General features: G+C 44.7%; 1 protein-coding gene across 11 annotated transcripts in view; it reads right to left on the bottom strand.

Annotated features, from left to right (window-relative positions):
- bahd1 (bromo adjacent homology domain containing 1) overlaps positions 1-20,400 on the bottom strand; it is a 26,409-nt gene extending 6,009 nt beyond the window's left edge. The window contains exons 1-4 of one of the 11 annotated variants that reach the window (XM_031580104.1): positions 20,108-20,400; positions 17,268-17,412; positions 3,454-3,501; positions 1,233-3,077 (exon numbers count right to left, since the gene is read on the bottom strand). In XM_031580104.1, the coding sequence (XP_031435964.1) occupies positions 1,233-3,077; positions 3,454-3,501; positions 17,268-17,301 (1,927 nt within the window). In that variant the 5' untranslated portion in view covers positions 17,302-17,412; positions 20,108-20,400. The other 10 variants (XM_012826777.2, XM_031580106.1, XM_031580105.2 and 7 more) reach the window with 10 other exon arrangements.
- Positions 20,401-21,765: the final 1,365 nt, after the last annotated feature.

The raw sequence follows: 21,765 nt of genomic DNA, 5'->3' as shown, positions 1-21,765 counted from the left end.
GGGGAGGGGGGTAAATAAAAAAAACAAAAAGCCCAAGCAAAACAAAACAAGTTTACGGAAAAAAAACCCTCATTGTTTAGTTTTGGCAGTTAAACGCTGTGGGTTATGGGGGATTAACTATTGCTGTTTTGTGCTAAAACAGACAACACAGCGAGATCCTGGGATTCCTCACTAATAACAAGGGCATGATGCGGAGAGTCAGAGGCGGCGGATCTGTGGCGACAGCCAAGGGTGGGCTGGCCTCCGCGCTTGGAATAAAATGGAGGTCTTTAAGAGGCCACAGCTGCTGCTCCTTCAGAGCAGACACTCCACAGGCGGCGGGGTGCCCGTGCCAGCTAAAACAACCACAACCACCAACTCCACCTGTGGCTGTTAGTCACACAGGAAAACCACCCATGAGTGCAGGGCTTCCAAGGCGCTCATCAATAACTCAGGCCCTGAGAAAATGGCCGTGGCGTGGCCGAGGCTAAGAAAAACTGGATGCCAAAAGACACCAAAAGGGGAGGAATGGTAGAAAGAAGAGGATGATGAAGGTAGACAGGGAAAAAAAAGAAGAGAAGACAGAGAAGAAGAAGAAGAAGAAGAAGAAGAAGAAGACAACATGGAAGAATAAAAGTAGGAAAAAATTAACAAGTTCCTCAACTACAAGAGATAAAGCAATACATTCCAGAACCAGAATCTTGATATCCACTCGCCAATCACTCTGTGGGTGGTGGAATGTTGCCAGAGTGCTACGCCTAGGAGAAGCCTTGCCATTGGTTGGCTCTGCGAGCTCTAAGGCACATAACACTGCCTGCTATTGCTGACGAGGCTGAGCTGTTGAGTCATAGATGTGTCAGACAGTGGAGTGAATGCATCAGCTCGAACTCAAGCGCACACACACACACGTAAATACCCGATATGCAGCTGATCAAGTGACTTGCAGGTTGTGTGTGAATAGCACAGCATACTACACCTGCCCCATTAATTGCGGTAATAAATACTGCCTTTACTGCCAGGGCGATTATAGCATCAGGTTTTTTATGCATCTTGCATTTTTGCTAACAGACACTGCATTTTAACAGCAAAGTGCCGTTATTTATTTATTTTGCATTCATCCACATTTGGAGTGAGACCACTTTACTTCCTCCAGCAGAGCCCTCTCCACTGGTATCTAACTTAATAAAATAGGAAACTAAACATGCTGTCCGGCATCGCAGCATTTTCAAATCGAATCTTCGTTATGCCCTTACCCATCTTGATCTTGCGGTTGCAGCTCGAGCAGTCGGCACTGTAGGAGCAGCCGCGCGGCGCCTGGAGGTGCGGCGAGGTCCTGTAGGCGTAGGGCCCCATGCGGCAGGGCTCGCCACCGTAGCAGGCCCCCACGGAGCTGCAGTAGGCTGGATGCGTGATCCCTGGGGGGTGGGAGACGGAGGATGGAGGCATCAGCTTAGGTCTCTGCCTGGCGCTAGAGCACAGCGTGATGGGGGCCACGGAGGAGGGCGGGTAGGGGACTGGCGTGGTGCTGATGGGGGGCGAGGAGGCGCCATGGTGAGCGATGTGGACATAGTAGCCGGAGTAGCAGGGGTATGGGTGGGTGTTGATGGCCAGCGCCGCCGGGTGCGCGAGGAAGCCTTTGACGGAGGGGAGGGAGTGCTCGTCCGTTTCCGGGTAGGCCTTCTGGTCCAGGAAGAGTGCCAGCCGGTGACAGTACTCCACCGAGTGCTCCTGGGAGCAGCAGAAGTACGGGTTCACCTCCGTCTCCGTCTGCTCCTCTTTCACCTGCTTCAGCGGGTAGCTCAGCATGGACCGGCACTGGAAGCCCGGCCGAATAAAGCCGTGGCCCCCCGCAGTGCCTTCCCACAGCGCCTCCTGCTGGTAGGCCTCTTTCTTGCACAGGCTGCAACCCCTCTGAAGTACCTGCTGCTGCTGCTGCTGCTGTTGTTGTTGTTGTTGTTGCTGCTGCTGCTGCTGCTGCTGCTGCTGCTGCTGCTGACGAATAGATGGCTGTTGGTGTGACTTGTGCTGCTGTTGTTGTGAATGGGAGAGGTGGTGGTGATGGTGGTGGTGGTGGTGTTGTTGCTGCTGCTGCTGCTCCTGTTGTTGTTGTTGTTGTTGTTGTTGTTGTTGTTTATTTCGAGTGGTTCCGCACCCCTGCCTGCAGTCTGTTTTGCCGCGCCGCTTGGCTCCGGCGGATGTACTCGTGAGTTTGAGGAGAGCGGCCGCATTCAGCCCTGCCAGGCGTCGCGGCGTGGGGCTGTCCAGACTCAGCTGGTCCACTTCCTTCTTGTCCAACTTGGCCTTTTTGTGTTTTTTGGGACTCGGACACCCCTCTGTGTCTGGCGTCCTCTTTCTGCCTTGAGCTGACCTTTTTGAGCTGCCTGCTTCCTTAGCTTGGTCTTTCGCCAGATTAGCAGATTCCCCTTTCAAAGCAGGACACTGCTGCTGCTGTTGCTTCTTTGTGTGCCTGGACCCTTGCTTGGGGTCCTCTCTGTCGAACAGCAGGCTGTTAACCGCCTCCGCATTGAGCGAGGCCATCCTGCGCTTCCGCGGCTCCGGGGTGGGCTCCGGGAGCAAGCATAAGGCAGGTATTTCTGGTTTGGGGAGTTTGTTTTTTGGTAGTTGCGGCGGCAGAGGCACCTGCGACCTGCAGCACGCTTTGCAGCCCTTCTTTCGGCACTTGCAGGGCTTGGTCCTCCTTCCGCGCTTCCCCCCAGTCCTTGGCCTGTTGCCTCGGCTCCTCCTGCGCCCGTCCTCGGCGGCCGTCTGGCCCTCGCCCTCCTCCAGCCGCGTGAGCACCACACAGCAGTTGCGCGTGCCAAGATCGCCCATGCCCAGTCGGCCCCTCAGAGGGTACATCTTCCTGTCCAGCTCTGTGCTTAAACCTTTTGCCTCCCTCTCTCCCTCTTTAGCCCGGCTCCTTCTGATCTTGGCCTTGGTCTTCCGGGTCCGCTGCTCTTGTCTCGGGCTCTTGAGCCAGGCTCGTCCCATGGTTTCAGCATGTGTGGGGCTGCCCACCTGGTCCCAAGACTCACTCCAGTCTCGCCACAGAGGTCCCCTCTGACGCGCATGGGTCATCACACGCTTCCATTCAGATCCTGTTAGGGGAAAAATTGAGAAAACCATCACAGTTCAGCACATATTTCAGGGCATTACCTTATCAACCAACATTGAATTGCACTCTAACGGCAGACTGGTTTGACCTAAAACCAAGCAGTATGAATTTGTAAATGGCTTTTGGCCGTCACAGTTTAACTCTCCCACCGTTCTGAGAATACACAACTTGTCACAAATGTAAATGTAGGAAATGTTCATTAAAATGATTATAATTCAGTGGTTTGACTAAGTTTGCCCACACCCACCTCCAAGAAGGTGATTATGGGAATTCCTACGGTCACCACGACTGTATACACAATGGGTGAATTGTACTGTAGTGTACCTTAATGGCATAGCAAATTACAAACCCATAATTACCATAATTATCTGGCAGACTACAACTTGGAAACAACTGCATTTCTGGGCCTGCATTGAGGGTTTCAAGAAAACATAGGGTGAAAAAAAAAACATTATTATAGAGACCAATTATTCCTCTCGGGGATACTGGATACAAATCAGGTGTCATACTGTTGCTCAAACAGATTTGTGCTGCAGACATACTGTATATGCAGGACAATTATTGGATCTTTCAACTTTACCTCTGCTGTGTGCAAAAACAATAAGCTTGGCATGTTCACAACTCCAAAATTGTGGGAACTATTACTACTACTACTAATTTGACCTTGACCTTGACCTTGGCTTTGAGTCGTCTCAAAGCCGAGCCGTTAAGTTTCCCCTTGAACACCTACTCTGCCACAGTCCCTAGTCATTATCTTAACCTCCCTCCCTACTTTGAACTTCAGGTCAGACCTTGAAAGCCAGCCTTAACCTCTAACTTCCTGACACTGCTGTGACCTGTGGCATGAAGAGAATCAAGGAACTCCCCAGGACTTCCTGCTGGCCCAGGCTGCTGTTGTAAATCCAGAGGATCTATCATAAACAAGACATGATGCTTGTCACTGTGACAGTTTGTCAGCGCATGACAAATGGCACAACTCTTCCCATAAAGCACTCGGCTTGTCATTCAATGCTTTCTGCCTAGCCAAGCGACATAAACAGGGAACTGCTACGAGAGTTAAGTTATAAGGTGCATCTGTATTTAAACAGTAATGACAGCCATTGAAAGATGTCCGTGGTGTATTTCTGAGGGGATATTTTTCAGCATCTTTTTAAATATTTTCCTCTTTTACTTACTGTATGTACTAGACAACTATAGTGGGTTCAGCTACAGCAGTCATACACTAAACTACACAATAACACAATAAACTGCTTAAAATAAATATATTTAAAAGAAAGATATGCTTAGCAGGGGCTTAAACTTAGCTGGGTGTATATTCAGCTCTCTAAACTCTAATCATGTCTAAACAGCAATTAGCCGTTCAAACATCCTACCCCTTCAGCCAAACACATCAAAGACATATTTGAAGTGTAGACTTGTCTGCAGGCATATCAAAGCTCTGTGAAAACTGCTCAGTCCTCTTCTTTCTATTACCTTCACACCAATCACTGGGCCTCATGCTCAAGGTCTCAAGTTATGCATATGAACAGATTCATTCTTAAAAATTACAGTGTAATAGCTTTATTTGGTATTGTGTAATGCAGTGTAACGTATTCCATAAAAATGAGTAATTGCACATTGAGACACATGTCCTAGGGTTTGCATGGTTTTGATTAGGGTTAGACTACATGTATCACTGTGCTGTTAATGCCTGGTGTGTTACACTGTACTTAACAGTATTATTACAATGTAACAAGCGTTGTGTGATATCAAGCGTTGTCTTGGCGCACGGATGTATTTCAACAGCAGTTGGACCTGTTTTACAAGTCATATACAATAAGAACTTTGTTCTCCACAGCCAAAATAAAACGTAAGCTATGACTAAGACTTAGATTTAAATCTGTTTCAATACTTTCAGAATAGAGCTTTAATTGACCCCAATAACCAGACCATCACATTTGACATTATTACTCTTTTCATTTTATGGACAATTTAAACATGAATTTAAAGTGATACTGGTAGTTTCTGGAGACTTTCTCTTGGGTTAAATCTTTAATTCCAGTTTCAGATCAACCTGTATCTCAATCTCAGACAGCCAGCCTCAAGTGGCAGTGGTGATTACACATATGTTCCCATTTCCATTCTTACTTTCTTTCTCTTACTCCTAATCATTTCTATAAAATGGAATTTTACACATGACAAAGCTCCAAACGAATGGGGATACTACAGAATACCTAGCCTTTCATTCCGTTTTTTGGGAATGTTGGTTGAGCTAATTCACAGTACTAGTGAATGTGCATACATTTCTGAGCGAGTGGCACAATGCTGGCCATTCACAGCACTGTTCTAAGGCCTCAAATGATTTGCTGGATTTGACATCTCACTACAAGCAGCACAAGACAGTTTGATTAGGGTAAAGTGCATCTGCGTCTTTGACCCAGATATTCTTTTTTTACTGGTCAGATATTCTCATTCACGCAGCATCTCAAAATCATCCTGTACACACAAGACTCTTAACACTGACTGCCCAGGGACCACCGCTGATCATTACACTAAATACATAAACCACAACATAATCCTCTAATACTCCCATTTTGGCACAGCAGCATAAACACAAATATTAATTTAGGTTGGCCTGTGGGATACAACCTGTGCGCGAACTAAAGCAAAAAGCAAACATTACTCTTATTGTAAGATCTCATTAAACCATACTTCGGAGCATTCGCCTGCCATCAGTTTTATGCATTGTATAGATAGCAGGCTACTGGTTTTGTTAACTGTTGCTTAGCAACGTGTGATAAGTTTCAAATAAGGTGCTGGAGACGAGCTTAAACTTCATTTAATGCTGCATCGATCTCCCCAAAAACAGTATAGCACAACTGCTGCATAAAAACAATGGTTTACTCACTGAGCATCAAAAGCATTAAAATCACATCAGATTTTCTAATAGTAAGGGTAACCACGCAACCATAACATAATCATGTATCCAATAGTATAGCAAAGTGTGAAGTTAACAAAGTTCAGCTTCATTTATAAGATATTATATTCACAATCCCTCAGCTGAGAACACAATAGGCTGCACCAGCAGGTCCCATTTCAAAGCTAGCTAGCTTGCCTTGATCTGTCACTGACCACCAACTGAATATCATAAAGGCAGCACCTGCACCAACGCCACCCCACGCTCATTTGAACTTTGAACTTTGACAGGAAGTCTCTCTGTCCATTAGTTTTTTCCTACCAATTTCAATAGTGTAAGAAATAATAAGTAATACATTATATTTTAATTTGCAGCTAACTTATACATATGATTATGGTGAGTTTGCCAGCTTTAGATTTTGATGGAACAGGCTCATCCGGGCACGCCTGTGGCTAGGCGCATGTTTTGGCAACAAAGGGGAAAAAATCCCCTTGAAAGCTACAATGCCAAAATCTTTCCTTCCACACGTGTTTCCCATTCTCCAGTATAGTTCCTGGAGAACTTCACCCAAAGTGTCAGTCACACTGCAGTGGCATCCCACGCTTGCTAATTACACCCCTCTGGTGCGGCACCGAGCAGGAGGCACACACTCACCGCTCTAAAAATAATCCATTCACTCAGGAGCACTTTGGCATCCAGCTTCTGGACTTGATGAGGTCACGTCTATGTCACTAACTGAAACCGACATTTTCCTGTTTTTAAGATTTACTACTCCGAACCAGAAAACAAAAAGTGTTTTGCTACGAGACCTGGAGTGTAGTTTAACGTGAAAAGGGAGCGTTGGAAGTGATATACAGCTCCCGTGGATAAAGAAACCTCTCGTGAAAAACTGATGTCAAGTGACATATTTTGCAATCTCGACAAAAGCCCTTCGAACATCCATGTACAGAGACTGAAGGGCAGAAATTGCATGTGTCTATGATGAGCTGTCACCCGATGGACTGTCATTATTCTTGTACAGAGAATTTCCCTCAGTACAGATTAATGGATCTCAACTGCGCTGGTATAGGCGATATTAGTCTTCCAGTGCATAAAACATAACCGGTCACAGTATGGGAAATTGCTTTACATATTCCTTTATATACACAAAAACATTTACGTAAATCTCACGGGGGAAATATCTTCAAAGATGTTTTCATGGTTTGTAGGGCTGAAAGTTGAACTCAAAATCTTTTAAAAAATAATTCCCCATTTAACTATTGATTTGTTGAAGGACAACTTCACAAACACCCCTCTCAAAGGCATCTCAGGTTAATATGGCACCAGAGGAAATTCACACCTGAGTGCTTTGTCCTATCGACAAGCTCCCAACCTCTGCTTCCCTCTCAATTAATGGACACATCGTCCTTTGGAACTGCAATATTGGTTAGTTTTGCAAATAACCTTTAGATTGTGGGGTGATTCCCGACCAAATCCACACAGCCCCATACCCGGAAATGAAGCTGTGCTGTAAATGCAAGCACACTCTCTCGTGTGGCCATGCAATTAAATTTCCCATCGAACATCCAACGATTCGTGAATCAGACTGAAAGCATGATATGACTCAGATGCTTTTCAAAGAGCAACAGCCATTCAAGTACGGTTTTTCAAAACTGTGTTTGGGGGCCTTGCACATCAATGACAGACAGAAAATTGTACTGTAGAGGACAGAAAGACAGCACTTAGTTGTAATTCTGAAGCCAGATAAGCCAATTACATCTGCTAAGGGTCAGTCAACAAATTGTGTTTTAAAACAGGAAAATGGTTCACTGATGTCTTCATGGAGAGACAGTGAATGATGAACAGACCTGACATGCAATCAGCCTGACATTTTACAGTGGCCCATAACTTTGGTTCACCATTATTTCCACTCGCTCAGTGTTGTGGACTGTTAACTCGCTGAACCGCGAATAATGATACACAAGACGGAAGAACTAGATCTCCTTAACAAGCATGTACAATAAATACCAGAAAACACGCTGAAGGAGGTCAGGTCAGATTCAGTGTACTGAATTTAGTGGTGAACTACTGACCCAAAGGACCCGATAAACTTGAGGAACATCCGAGCTTAGACATGAGCATGATAATTAAATGTGAGTCTTGGGTGAAATTATACGTGAAAATATAGCAACCCATGCGGGAGTTGTGGAAAGAAACGGGGAATCAGGAGGTGGCTAAGAAGAATTTATGGTAAGTCATCAATTATCGGTGAGAGAAACATTTGAGAGCAGCCTACACACAAGAGCTGTGGATCTCGCATTGGCAGCCTAGACTGTCTCCGAAAATCCACCCGCCTCGAGGAAAAGTCTCCCACTGTAAGATGTGATATAGGGTAGAATCCAACTAAAAGCTGTGCGAAGTGAGCTTCATTAGACAGCCTCATATTCGTGAGAAAAGAGAAGATTTAGACAACTTTAGTTGAGAACAGACATTCCGACCATCAGATGTCGGACCTGATATATTGCTCAACCTGACGGTGAATAAGAAGTGGCATCACCATACTAGCGATGCCCTTATGGGGTTTGAACTCAGGTGTGGAAAATGAGCGGATTATAGCCTACACGAATCACAGGGTATTCGCAGGAATCACATTTTGGCTGTCTATATACTTTACGCTAAATATTATAGAGACTGAAGCCCATAGATACGATGAACAAACCCTATAGCTCTGTGTTGGGTGCAGCTTGTGCAGGGCGTATCACAGATTCCGAATGTGCACTGAGCACACCTCGCTTTGGTTTGTCAATATGCTAATTGCTTTGGAACCATGCTAATCAAACACAAACTATCCAATTTAACGTCTAATTATCATCCCAATGCGGCTCTGTATATTAAAAGCAATCCAAATCATTGTGGAATAAAAGTAAATGTTTGAAATACTGCATCATAAAACTGGCATAAGAGAGGAGGAAGCCCATTAACGATATAACAATCCACGATATACAACTGAGCCCAAAATTCATGATCCCACACCAGAAAACGACATGATAGCTGTTAACAGGATCAAATGTTTCTGCCTCGATACAGAGTAGCCTAACGCCGATGCATAGCCATACAGAGCAACTATGGTCTGTCTTGAGTGCAAATAATCTATTTTGTTTATGCTATTTCAACATTACACACAAAAAACACCCGGCTACCGCACACTGTCGAGATAAACACAGGATAAACCAGAATGGATCCGTTTCATTTACCTGAGAACCCATGGGGAACATCGATTCGGGATTAAAACAATTCTGTCCTTCTTGAAAATATACTCCTCCCTTTGGAAGAAATATCGGTCTACCGATGGTTAATTGCGAAATAAATCGCGAATATCCACAGCTGACAAGACACGTTAAAACGGTGACCTACTTCCGAAGTAGCATGCTCAAGACAATATTCATGCGCTGCATTCGCCAGACCTGCTGTTGCGCTGGGACATCTAGCTGGTAACACATCGTTAGATCAGAGAGAAACTGCGTGGTGGACACGGTGGTCTCAAAGACCAAGGGACATTTTACACTAACAAACTAAGGCTTTAGCCTATATGTTCTCGGAAACGCCAAATGCTCTTGGATGTCGGAATTTCCTCTGCTCGGTGCCAGTAGCCTAAAGCCCACTGCCCATGTCAACACCACTGATATTACGTAATCTACACCACTCTGTTGGTCCCACCTTAAACTTCCACAAAAGCCACGGCAAGGTGATGTCGAAACCAATATTGATCCAAAAGTTTTGTGCAACTAGGAAAGTGCACAATCAAGATAACACATTTCCTTCCTGAGTCAGGTCCAATCGCAAATACGCTGGCTTTAGCAAAACCACATCTCTACCAATGGCAACAAAGGACCGTATGACGTGTCGTTGCCCCAATGAAATAAACTAGGCTACTATTTCGCTTTTCTACACTGATGACTCTATAAAGAAATCAAATTTGATTACCCTCACTTCTTCCACTGTGAGAAGCCACCAACGACGGTCTTGGTCGTAAGTGAGGTGCGAGTTGCAATGAGAAGTCCAGAGGAGTGGGGGAGGGGAGGAGCGCATTTGGGGGATATTCATCCCTCTGCGTTGGCTATCCGTCTGGTACACTCTCCCCACAATTTGATGGGGTAAGTTACACATCACCCTTCAGTTCACAACTATTTCTAACACAATAATTAATAATCAGTCTAAATTGGTGAACATTTCACACAATCCATCGACTCTGCACGTGTTGGCAGTTTAAATTGGCTGTAGCCTATGTATGGCTTTTTTTTTAATTTACAGTCCAAGGCGTGTTTATCGGAAGACAAGTGATTTACAATATACTCATGTTTCCCCGATAGTCTGTCAACTATTGGTATTCAAAAGTTAAAAGTGCAGGGTAAATAGAGCAAAGGGTGCTCATCTGATGATTGGTTATTTTAGATGCAGTCATTGAGCTTTGCGTATAAATGTTTATTTGAAAAGCTAAGCTTAGTATTATGTGCGTAGTATTAGGCTATTGACTTAGCAGTTAGTTTAAAGGGTTCAAACGCTAGCATTGGCAGTACCGCCATGTGCGTAGGGTTTACGTGACAAAAAATGTGACCGCTCATAATAGTTAACCATCTAGCTATTCAGCATGTTGGCTAGCTCCCTACACAGTCTTGGAGCTGACCTTAGTGCTGAAATAACGTTGCGAAGCATAGCTGTGCTATACACGATAGCTGATGAACTACTAAGGAATTTCGCCACGCACTTGGTTGATAGGCAGCTGTGACACTACAAATCCCAAAAGCACCACAAACTGTAATATACACTTACACCCATATATAACTACAACAAGGGCACATATTTCAGCAAAATTTCGTAAAATGTTTTCATTCTAAAAATGTTGTCATTGCTTAAGTCAGAGCCTATGTAAACATTACTAGTGCTTACTTCTAACTCACTCACGACAAACAGTAATATTGGGACATATTGGTTTACACCTGACGAATACTGTGAAATAACTCTAGTTGAATAATTTATTTACAATAAGCTTACACAGAAATGAAGAACGTTGTGTTAAATGTTTAGTGGTTCTACATTTTCACCAGAGCCTTATCAGTGTGCCACTTCTTCCACAAAAAAGGTTCCACCTTGAGATCTACAGCTTTAGAGGTTCCTACTGAGACAGTTCCTGCCTTGGAGAACTATTCAATAGGAACAACTACAACAGGAGCAACTACACCACATCTGTCAGAGCCTACAATTCATAGCAGCTGTTCCCTTTAAACAAACACATACAAAAATTATAAATACATAAAGCATAGATAATGCATCTTTAATTGACGCAGAGGATTTTAAATGATGATGAACTACATCTGTAATTACATCTACAGCAGCTACACCTGTTGTCTTATAGTACAACCCAACAGTTGTTCCCTTCTTTATAAAAAAAAATAAAAAATAAAACAGTCTTAAAGAGCAGGCAAGATTACAAAATACCTCAAAATGTCCAGGGGGGTTTAGAGGGGAGAACATTACACTGATCGTGAGTGACAAGGGAAGCTGGTGGAGTCATTTAACAAAACCTGTTCATTTCTGGTGGATGATCTCAGCCGTGTGCCTGTCAGAGACGCAAGGTGATGATCCGAACGGCTTTCGGCACTCGTAATGATGTGTGAGGCAGCGGGAGAGAGCGACGTGGAGCAGACACCGGGGCCGGCTATCACAACAACCGGGCAGAGCTGTCTTGACTGGCAGGATGTTTCACAGGTACTGTGAAGCACCACATCTCTGTGGTTCTTTTACATCATTAGTCAAAATGACAAACTCGAGGGGTGGGGGAAGTGAATGTCATTGGCTTTCATACACTGAGATAGGGATGGTGGATGAAAAAAAAATGGATTGATGGATTCATAATCGCGCAGGGAAAAAGGCAGCGGCAGTCTTTACATAGCTTTGTAGAGATGCTACTTTTATGGCCCCTGTCAAGCCTACAGCCGATGACCTCTGTCTCACCAAGAGCACAGAGGTCACCCACCTGACCATCACCTAAAAGGGGGTGACCGGAAACAGACAACACAGTCCACACAGGTCTTTGACCTCATCTTATCAGTGAACACACACATGTCTGCACACAGTCACAAAAACAGGCAGACACACACACATATTCACACACAGGCAGGCAGACACACACACATCCCCTGTCTCTCTATTCCACAAGGTGCTGTGTGTTTAGAGGGTGGGAGGAGGAGGACAAAAAAACAAACAGACAATTTCCGTTCGGCAATCATCACAACACGTACCCTGACAGCTCCACGCCACCCATCTGCATGCTGACATTTAAAGCTGCAATGGCCGCGGACGAGGCAACGGATATTGAAGACACACTGCTGACGCTTGCCCGCTGAGTCACCGGGCTCAGGAAACAGACCCAGGCACAGCAGTGTTGATTCGAACACAACGTGCCTCCTCAAACAAAAATCCCACATTGGGTCAGGATGAACTTCGAACCACCGCCACCCCCCCCCCCCCCCTCCCACCCCAACCCCCCCCCAAACACAACAAAATCCCGAATGCCAGACAGCCATTAGCAGCCTACTCTCAGGTAATCTACTCACTGACAAGGCTCCATTCTCTCTACAGGAAACCCTACTCATGTTCCTTTAAGCGTCTGATCATCCCAGGGAGATGCTGGCACTTTCAGCAGGTCGGCACGACGGCCCATCTTAATGCCCCTAAACACTGTTGGGCTGTCAAGGTAATTTACAGAAAACAGCCGGAGTGCGCCCTTGACCATGGGAGATATTTTCTTTTTTACGATAGCTTTGACCTCTGAGGTGACGGGCGTGAATGAACAGCACTTAACACGGTCAAGAACTCGCCATTCTCCCCCTAATCCTATTTGCTATTAATCTGATTGATAAGACGATACGCATCAATTAGGTGATGAAAACAACTGCCTTGGGGTCTTACATATTCAGTGGCTTAGATCTCACACTGAAATAGCTCTGCGATCCTTTCTATTTTTTTCTCTCCCAGGTTTGATCATCAGCCAACATGGCTGCCAGACGGTGTTCAATGGAAAGAATCACAAATTAGTGTGTGCTTTCGTGTTTGGCTGTCGGAATGTACATACTCTAGAGTTTTTATTCTTGGCTTGGTCTTATCCAGCGATCAGGTGTGTCTTCCCACATGGCTATTCAGCAAAAAGGCTACAGAGGAACTGACTGGATGTGAATGCCAGTGGTCTGTGGTGACACCATTCAGTTCTGTTCTGTGAGGCAAAAACAGTAAGGTGGTCAGATTGATCTTCCAGTGGCTGCGGATGATGTTGTAGGAGCAATTGACATTCAAATGACATTCCTCTTTGGAGTGTGTTGTTGAATCTTATGATCTATGTACTTCTCATGGATGTATAGCTTAATGAACTTAGTTTTTGACTTCTGGGGGGGGGGGGGGGGGGGGACAGCATACTGATAATCAGGTTGCTCTTTAGCTCACCCCTGCCAGTAAATGCCGGTAAAACGGTTCTCAGTCATCTCTGGAGGTCAGCAGCTCTGAACTCTGAAGCCTTCACACACACATCACTCCCCTACAACTCTCACCTAAACAAACACACAGATATACTCTCCTGCCAGAAGCACACATCACGTGACTCTGTATTTACATGGGAAATAAATGTCTCTCCTACCTCTCCCCACCACACCACTACTCAGATATGCAAACGGCTCATCACACTCCAACCAGTTCTATACATTAAATGCTGAAGGTACCTCTGATACACACTACGGAGAAAGTGCCTACTGAAGACAACACAAAAGGTGGAAGCACAAATAAATGCTTACGGTTGAATGTGTACAGAGTGCTCGCGATGTACTCATTATGTATACAGAGGAATATTCTGTCACTCAGCGTTGCCGTAGCGATGTCGGGAACAGGAGCGCAATTTAAATAAACACTCAGCGGCCAACTTCTGCTGTGTTTTCTCACTTTCTCACCCAGCACAAGCACTCCGGTCAGCCCCGTGAGATAACATCCTTCTATATTTACACTAAAGAAAACAGTTTATGTAAAATCATATCCACAAACGTAACTAAACACAAGCGCCAACAAGTGCCAGCAAAGCATGTTGTGCCAGCACATTGCTTATGTTACATACTTGACATACATGCTGTAACATAAACTGCATTATGAATCCTTTAAGACTAAAGTAAGAACCATATTAAATTACATAGTCATAGCACTAGTTGCAGCAAAGTGCAAGTTTATATAACATATATTACACTCCCTTTGCTTTGAAAGATAGTCATGCGGATAAACTTCATTATATGAGACAAACAAATCAGGACAGTCAAGAGTAAAAACACAATTGGGGACATTGGCACTTATGTGAATTTCCAGGTTAATAAAGCACATTCCAGCTGAGGATATATTCAAACCTGCTGAATCAATGATGGCCCCTTTGCATACTATGATGTCTGTACTATGAAAAGCTACTGAAAAAAGCTCAACCCACAGCAGTTAAATGCACCTTATGACTAATATGCCACTGAGAGAGGAAGTACTGTGTGTGCTTCTGCATGTTTGTGTGTGTGTGTCTGTGTGTGTGTGTCTGTGTGTGTGTGTGTCTGTGTGTGTGTGTGTCTGTGTGTGTGTGTGTCTCTGTGTGTGTGTGTCTTGTTCCTTTATTTGTTTGAGTTTGTTGGGAGAGACTACTGGGTGACAGTTTGCCACCTCTGATCAGATAGGAAATGACACAGGCAGGCTTGTTAGCTGCTGCGTGTCGCGACTCGTCTTCAAAGAGACGTGAGCTACGCGAGGAGAGGTGACACGGGGGGGTGCACAAGAGGAGAGGTGACACGGGGGGGGGGGACACACACTCACACACAAGAGGAGTGTGCTACCAGGTGCCTGGCTGAGCTTATTCAGTGCACGGCAGAAAATGTCCTCTCAAATCACACATTTGTTTATTTTCATACTTCCTTGCCTTCTTTCTTGGTTTCTTCCGCTCTTTCTTTCTTTCTGTCATTTCTTACATTGTTTTTTTCCTTCCTTTCTTTTCTTTCTCTCTCTCACTTTTCATCTTTCCTTTTTTCCATTTTCTTTCTTTCTTTCACTCCTTCCTTACTGCATCGTTAAAAAACAAACCCCAAAAGGCTTTTGCCCTTTGACACACTTCAGTGATGAAGTGGTCTCTCACTGTTGTTGTCTTTTAAAAGCAGGAGGTGGTCTCCATCTCAAGGACATTTACTGTGCCTCACTCCACTCCAATCTGCGACTTGCCTACGCCATCTCCATCTGTGGATGCAAAAGCTCTTCCCCATTATTGCACACGTGTACCAGGACGTGGAGGTTGTTTCTTCTTTTTTTTCTCTTCTCTCATCCGTCCCGCTCTCATAAACGGGATTTACCGTCCACTTCAAGTAAACACTCAATTGAGAGCGATAATGCAGTGGAGAGGCTTCTTCTCCACTCACTCTCATCCACCGCAGCTGTGTACAGTACGCACCAACAGCTGACTCGGGTTTTGGCGACACCTCCCCCCCACGCACACCTCCTCCTCGTCTGTCTCGTCCCCCACCAGTACAGCCAACCCCCCCTGTACAGACCTCCTCTCTCCTCCTAACAGACCAGTACATTTCCCAGCTGTGGCTTTGGCCCGAGCCCAGGTTATGTCTGATGTGTTTAAGGTTTTTTGGCCATATGAAGTGAATTATCTGCTGCAAACAACTGGCCAGGCCTGAAAGTCCCCCAGACAAGTTACTTAGACGTAGACACAAAATCACAACATACACACACACACACACACACCAACACAGACACACACAAATACACATACATGCCCTGACACAGACACAGACACGTAAACATACACAGAAACAGACATAGACACAGACACACTGTGGTGGTGAGCATGACGCTGAGGTATTAGGAGCTATGGAGTGGAAACAGCTTCCAAGTGAAGCTAGAGATTTTTCACAGTTTGCCTTCTCTGGAGGATTCTCCTCTCGATAAAAGGTAGCGGTGGGTGGGTGGGTGGGTGGGGGGGGGGGGGGGGTCGAGACTCAGTGATTCCACTACTCAGGCAAGCTGTATCTCAGTACTAGCAGCACAGCACAACTCAGTTTAGTGCAACACAACACAACGCAGCACAACGCAGCACAGCACAGCACAGCACAGCACAACCCCGCCATGGCACGGAACAATGATTATAACAAACACTTCGCTTCCCACCATCCCACTCGGCCAAAGCAACACACCAGCCGCGTCTAGAAACTCATCAGTGAGCACAGCGTGACAGAGCCAGGAACAAGGGGGAGCTGCTCCCTCACAAAACATCGCTTCCGCGGAAGATCTGATTCTACCGATCACTCAATCCATCACTCATTCACAACATAGCACTGTTCACAAAATTGAGGTGAAAACATCTGTACTTATACATTTACATTTAGTCATTTAGCAGACGATTTTGTCCAAAGCGACGTACAATGGAGAGAACAGTCGAGCTACGAGCAATAGACACCTAGTGTAACAATAAATACTACCTGAGGGCATATCACATATGGGACTTTGACATACTATAGGTTTTGTTTTCTCACTGTAACCTAAGATGGCCAGCACATGAGTAAATCATTGGCCCACGAGGGATTAGACGGTGTCAATGAGACAGCATGTAGCACTGCCATGCATACTTAACACTTCAGCTGACAAATCTGTGAGCCTAACATGCTGGAGAAATACCTTAAAAAAATCTATAAGTTGCCCATTTCTAGGAATAAGGCTGTACATCAAGGAAAGTACTGGTGAATTAAAGAACAACGACAGAGCATTTGTCATAAGGAAATGGGCGTAAAAGTCTGTAGCTCAGCAGCCCCTATTGTAGTTTGCGAAGGTTATGGACCATTAGTCTAAATGCCAATTTGCTGAGCACAAGCTGCCGTCTGTGCGGCTGGTGATCACAGATGATTTGCTGAGCACAAGATGTCCTGCTGTATAATCGCACGTGTTGCGTTTCGATGAATCAACCATAAGGTCATCATCTATATGCAACTCGAGAGTCGGAAGCACCTGGGTTCTTCACTGCCTTTGTAATGATGTCATGGGCTTGCCCAGGGAGCTACGCTAACTCTTCCTTTTTTTTCTCTCTTGCCATTTTCTGCTTCCAATTTGTAAAAAGGCCACCATGATAGGGCATATCAGCTTGGCAAATCTCAGAGCCGTAACAGGCACACACACAAACAAACAATTAATATGTATCTTAACAATGTTTAGCATATACGGGACTGAGGGAAATAGTAATACCTTGGAGGTTATCGGAGAGGGACCCGAACGCCATCACTACTTCATGGCCCCAATCTGACAATGATCTAGTAGTGTACGGTAAAATTGGATTTCACGGTCCGGCAAACACCAGCGCTCCACCGAGATCCCTCATTAGACTAGCTCTCTGAGAAAAGTAAACATGAGGCAGGATTCAAACATTAACCCAGCATGTTTCCAAACACGGCCTACCATACACAAGAACATGCCCCCCCCCAACACACACACGCACACACACACACACTCCTGATTTAATCAAATACATCCATCCAAAGAGGAACAGGAGGCCAGTTTACACTCTCGTGTTTGCATTCTTTTGAAAAAGCCTCAGCGGCCTAGAGTTAGGTCAAAGCTATTTGAGGCAAAGCGTATTTGTGTGGTGTGGCAGCAACTCTAATTACTCTACACATTAAGCACTGCATTAGATATCCTCACGAGTTCAACTTTCAAGGCTTTCATGTAGCTAATCCAATAATTATAGGACATTAACACTTAAATTAATTCAGCGATGAGATGTCTGTGGGACTGCCTAACAGTAACGGGCTCTTCAGGCAGTGTTAACACTCCACACACAAATGCTTTCTCTGGTCAGCTGGCCCCTCAGCACTCTGTCAGTGCAAGAAAAATACAAAGACTGCTTGTATCTTTTATACAGTGTTTTCCACAATATTACAGAGAATCCTTGGACGCATTCATGCTGTGGACTGAAGGCTGGAGTAACCTTAGAAGTGCCCTATACAGCAACTTCTGCCGTAGTGAAAATGAATCATCACTGCTTGGCAGAGGGCAAAGTGCAAAGATCGTTCGGTGTCACCTCGGGACCTACACCAGCCACAGCACTGGGTGGTCCTCTTTTTCTACAGAAATAACACATGCTTCAGGGAACACACATGCCTGTACATACACATCCGTAGCAAACACAAACACACACACACACACACCAGTCTACTCTGTTCTACTCAGTTACTAACCATAAGTTAAAGTGTTAAACCAAAAGAGAGGGCCATCAATTACCTTTTTGGGTACTTCTACCCATTCAGCTCTCAGCTTCTCTAAAAAATACTGGCATTTGTAATTTGTAACATAGCTGACTAACTGGCCAAAAAAAGTAATACGCTGCGCTTCACAGAAGTATCCGTGGTGTATTATTACACATTATTTTCATTCATGGACTCAGCGGAGGGTTTTGTTGCCAAATTGGAACTGCTGTGGTTCAACAGAAAAAGAGAGAGAGGGAGAGAGACACTCAATGTACAGGAGGTAATTTTCTAATGCAGTTGCTGCATTAATGGAACTGAAATGGAATTGACACCCGACCTCTCTGGGTAACTGCCACATTTTAAATAACCAACAGGCCATCACCTCTGCCGCTCTGGCTCCTTGAGCAGAGAGTTAGATGGACAGAGAGAGAGGAGAGGAAAGTAGCCAGGGCTGCCAGCAGGGCTCTTTTTCCAGGGTAAATAGGATTATGCACGGGCTTCATGTATGGTTTGGGGCTTGTATTCATAATGGATTACAAATGAGCAGCGAAAATGTATTTGAGACAACTGTAAAGTGGTGCGTAGTCCGAATGTGATGAAGACCACGACATCGGGGAATGGCCTCTGCGCTATTATGATTGTCAAGAATTATTTATTATTCATTAAAAGACAGACCGCCTCTGTAATGATGACCTTCGGTCAGCATGCTGCTCCATACGCTGAAGGAAAAAAAATGTTGTTACCGTAAAGATTGATTAGTTGCCCGTGTCTGACTGCTTTATTGTTTCATAACGCGTTTGCCACCGGAATGTGGCACCTTCAGCATCTCAATAATTAGCGTCAAGGCTTTTGTGTTAGGGCTGATAAGTGATTGAGAATGGGGTCAACACAGACACACGTACAATACATCTCTCGACTTCAATTATCGTACAGTCAAACGTTCAGAACCGTTATACACATGCATTCTCTCTCAATCTTTCTCATTCTTTCTTCCTCAAAGACATACTTACAAAACAATCACTCATACACAGCCTTTGTACATCCACACATATTGTCTCTTTCTCTCAATCTTTCTTCTCTCTCACACACACTCACTGACACAAACTCTGCCTTTATGTGGGAATGTGGATGTGCACTCTTTCTAGATCTGTCTCTTTCTAAGTCTTTCTCTATGTTTCTCTCTCACACACATACACAACCACAGAGAGATATAGAGAAAGACAGAGAGGTCAATACCACTTGTCGGTTTATTTGACAGTTAACTGCGGACGTTTAAAACTAAAGTAAGTTACCAGATAAAACCAACATTTTCAACAAAATGCCTTTAGCGTAACTTGAGTGTCTGAGAGCAACTTGGGTAGTTGTTACACCAAGGTTCACCTCTTACGAACTGAAATTTGATAGGCCCACGGATTTTTGCCACTGAGCGAAGCAGAACCACAACCGATCCAGTAGTGCCCACATGTAAGAAAGAAAATGAGCTTGGTGTGTGTGTGTGTGTGTGTGTGTGCGGTGGGGGGAGCTGATGTTCGATTCAACCTGATCGCTCGTTAAGGTGAACCAAGATAATCTTAGATCTTGGAGATCAACGTGCCAAGAAAATGGTCAAAACAACACAGTCCTCTCTGCAAACATGCAAATAGTCAGCTTTCACTCCTGAGAAGATGCCGCTAGTCCACTACACATTGACTACCTTACGGGCGCAGCCAGTCATAAATTGTCTTTAGAACTGTGAACGTAACTAAATATACCTTTTACGGCGCATTAAAGTTTCCACACAAGTATTCAGAAGCTCATTACAAGACAACGTAACCAGGCTACCATTTGGTAATCGACACATACCTCAATGCCAAGCTCCTTGTGCCATGGGTGTAGATCTTTTTTATGGATATGAAAGCATAGGCTGGAGTTGCGTAGTGTCTGTATCCAGTTGAGCCTCTACTCCAACTATGGATCGGCAACTAAATGCCCACTCTGTCTTAATTCTTCGCTGCGTTTACTAAAAACTGAGAAAACAAACACAATTGTGTTCATAGGTAAAAATTACTGAGCAACGCTCTCGGTTACTTTTTTCGAACCATGTTTTTTTTTACATAACAGCATCATCCGCTCTCTCCGTGTTGACGCATCACATGGGCAATATGGAGTGTCTTAAAGGGCCACGCACAAGTGGAAAAAAAACCGAATAAAAATGTGGCAGTACGTATAGTCCAAACTACATCATTAACTCATGGACTGTTGAATGATTGGATAATGCTCTCCTAGTCTATAGATACTTTTGACGTCTAGGTTTAAGTAATTTGAATAAACGTCGGTTGGTGGCAAACAAATGATCCACCTGCTGACAAAAGGGAGCACACAAAAGAAGAGGTTGACTGTGTCTTTGTGCTTCGGCCTACTGAGAGAGGTGACCTACCACAGTCAGCACTCTGGCTTGTGCTTTTGGGTGCCTTACGAAAACCAGACCACTGGATGAAGCCACTTTTTGACACAGCTAATGAGAACTCATCAGCTCTCATTAAGAAAAGCTCCCCTCATGGAACCCTATGTGTGCATAGTCTACTGTAGGCGTGGAAACTGATCATGCCATCAAGGAAAACATTTCTACAGGAAAGCATGTGAAAAGTAAGATAGAAAGAAACAAGACTGAGAGAGGATAGCAATGAGACGGTGGCCTTTCAGGAGCACCTTAAGAAGACCTCAGAGGAAACAGGAAGAGGCTGATCAGCGGGGTGTGGAGTATGAAGTATCATTTGCAGTTTATTTGTCGACTGAAGATAAAAATTGTGTTGACAATGAAGAGAGAAACAGTGGAAGCCGTGACATATTTTATGAAACTGTGTAAATAAAGTCTCTTTGGAATATTAAGATTGTCTTTTTCAAAAGCCAGGAAAGGCAGAACAGTGAAAGAAGAAAATGACACCGAAAAAAATGAGCAAATGAAAGATGACACCTCCTTTAGAGCGAAGTTTTCCATGTTGTCTCAGAACACAGCAAGTGATTTCTTCTTTCAGTGACAGAGATCATGGCAGCCTTGCACCGCTTGCACCCACTTTGGCGTGGGTCTGATCACAAGACCAGCGCAGAGAGGTGGGTGGGGGAAGACTGTCTGGTGCACGAACCCCCCTAAGTCAGGCTGACAACCCCCCCTCGTCTGAGCAGGTGTTGTTGGTGGCATTCCAGTTGTGAGGACGCCTGCACATTTTGCCGCACAGGCTGCTGAGAGAGGCACAAAGGCACACGAGTCAAGCGCCCTGTAATCTGAGAGTGGAGGACATCAGAGATAATATGCACGGATGTGTAGGCATGTGTCTCTGTGTGTGTGTGTGTGTGTGTGAGTATGACATCTGTGTTCAACACAAGAAATAGGTTAATGAGAAGTAAAAGGGCAACGTATTGATTGTATTACTTATGTATTACAGCACGTAATGAATTTTGCCTTTCCTGTAATAAGTTGTGATATCCACTGTAATTGTATCATTAATTCTGACTGTGCTTAT

This window comes from Clupea harengus, chromosome 14 (genome assembly GCF_900700415.2).
Source record: "Clupea harengus chromosome 14, Ch_v2.0.2, whole genome shotgun sequence".
NCBI lineage: Eukaryota > Metazoa > Chordata > Actinopteri > Clupeiformes > Clupeidae > Clupea > Clupea harengus.
Note: the sequence above shows the minus strand (reverse complement) of the source record. Positions and strands in the feature narration are given on the sequence as shown.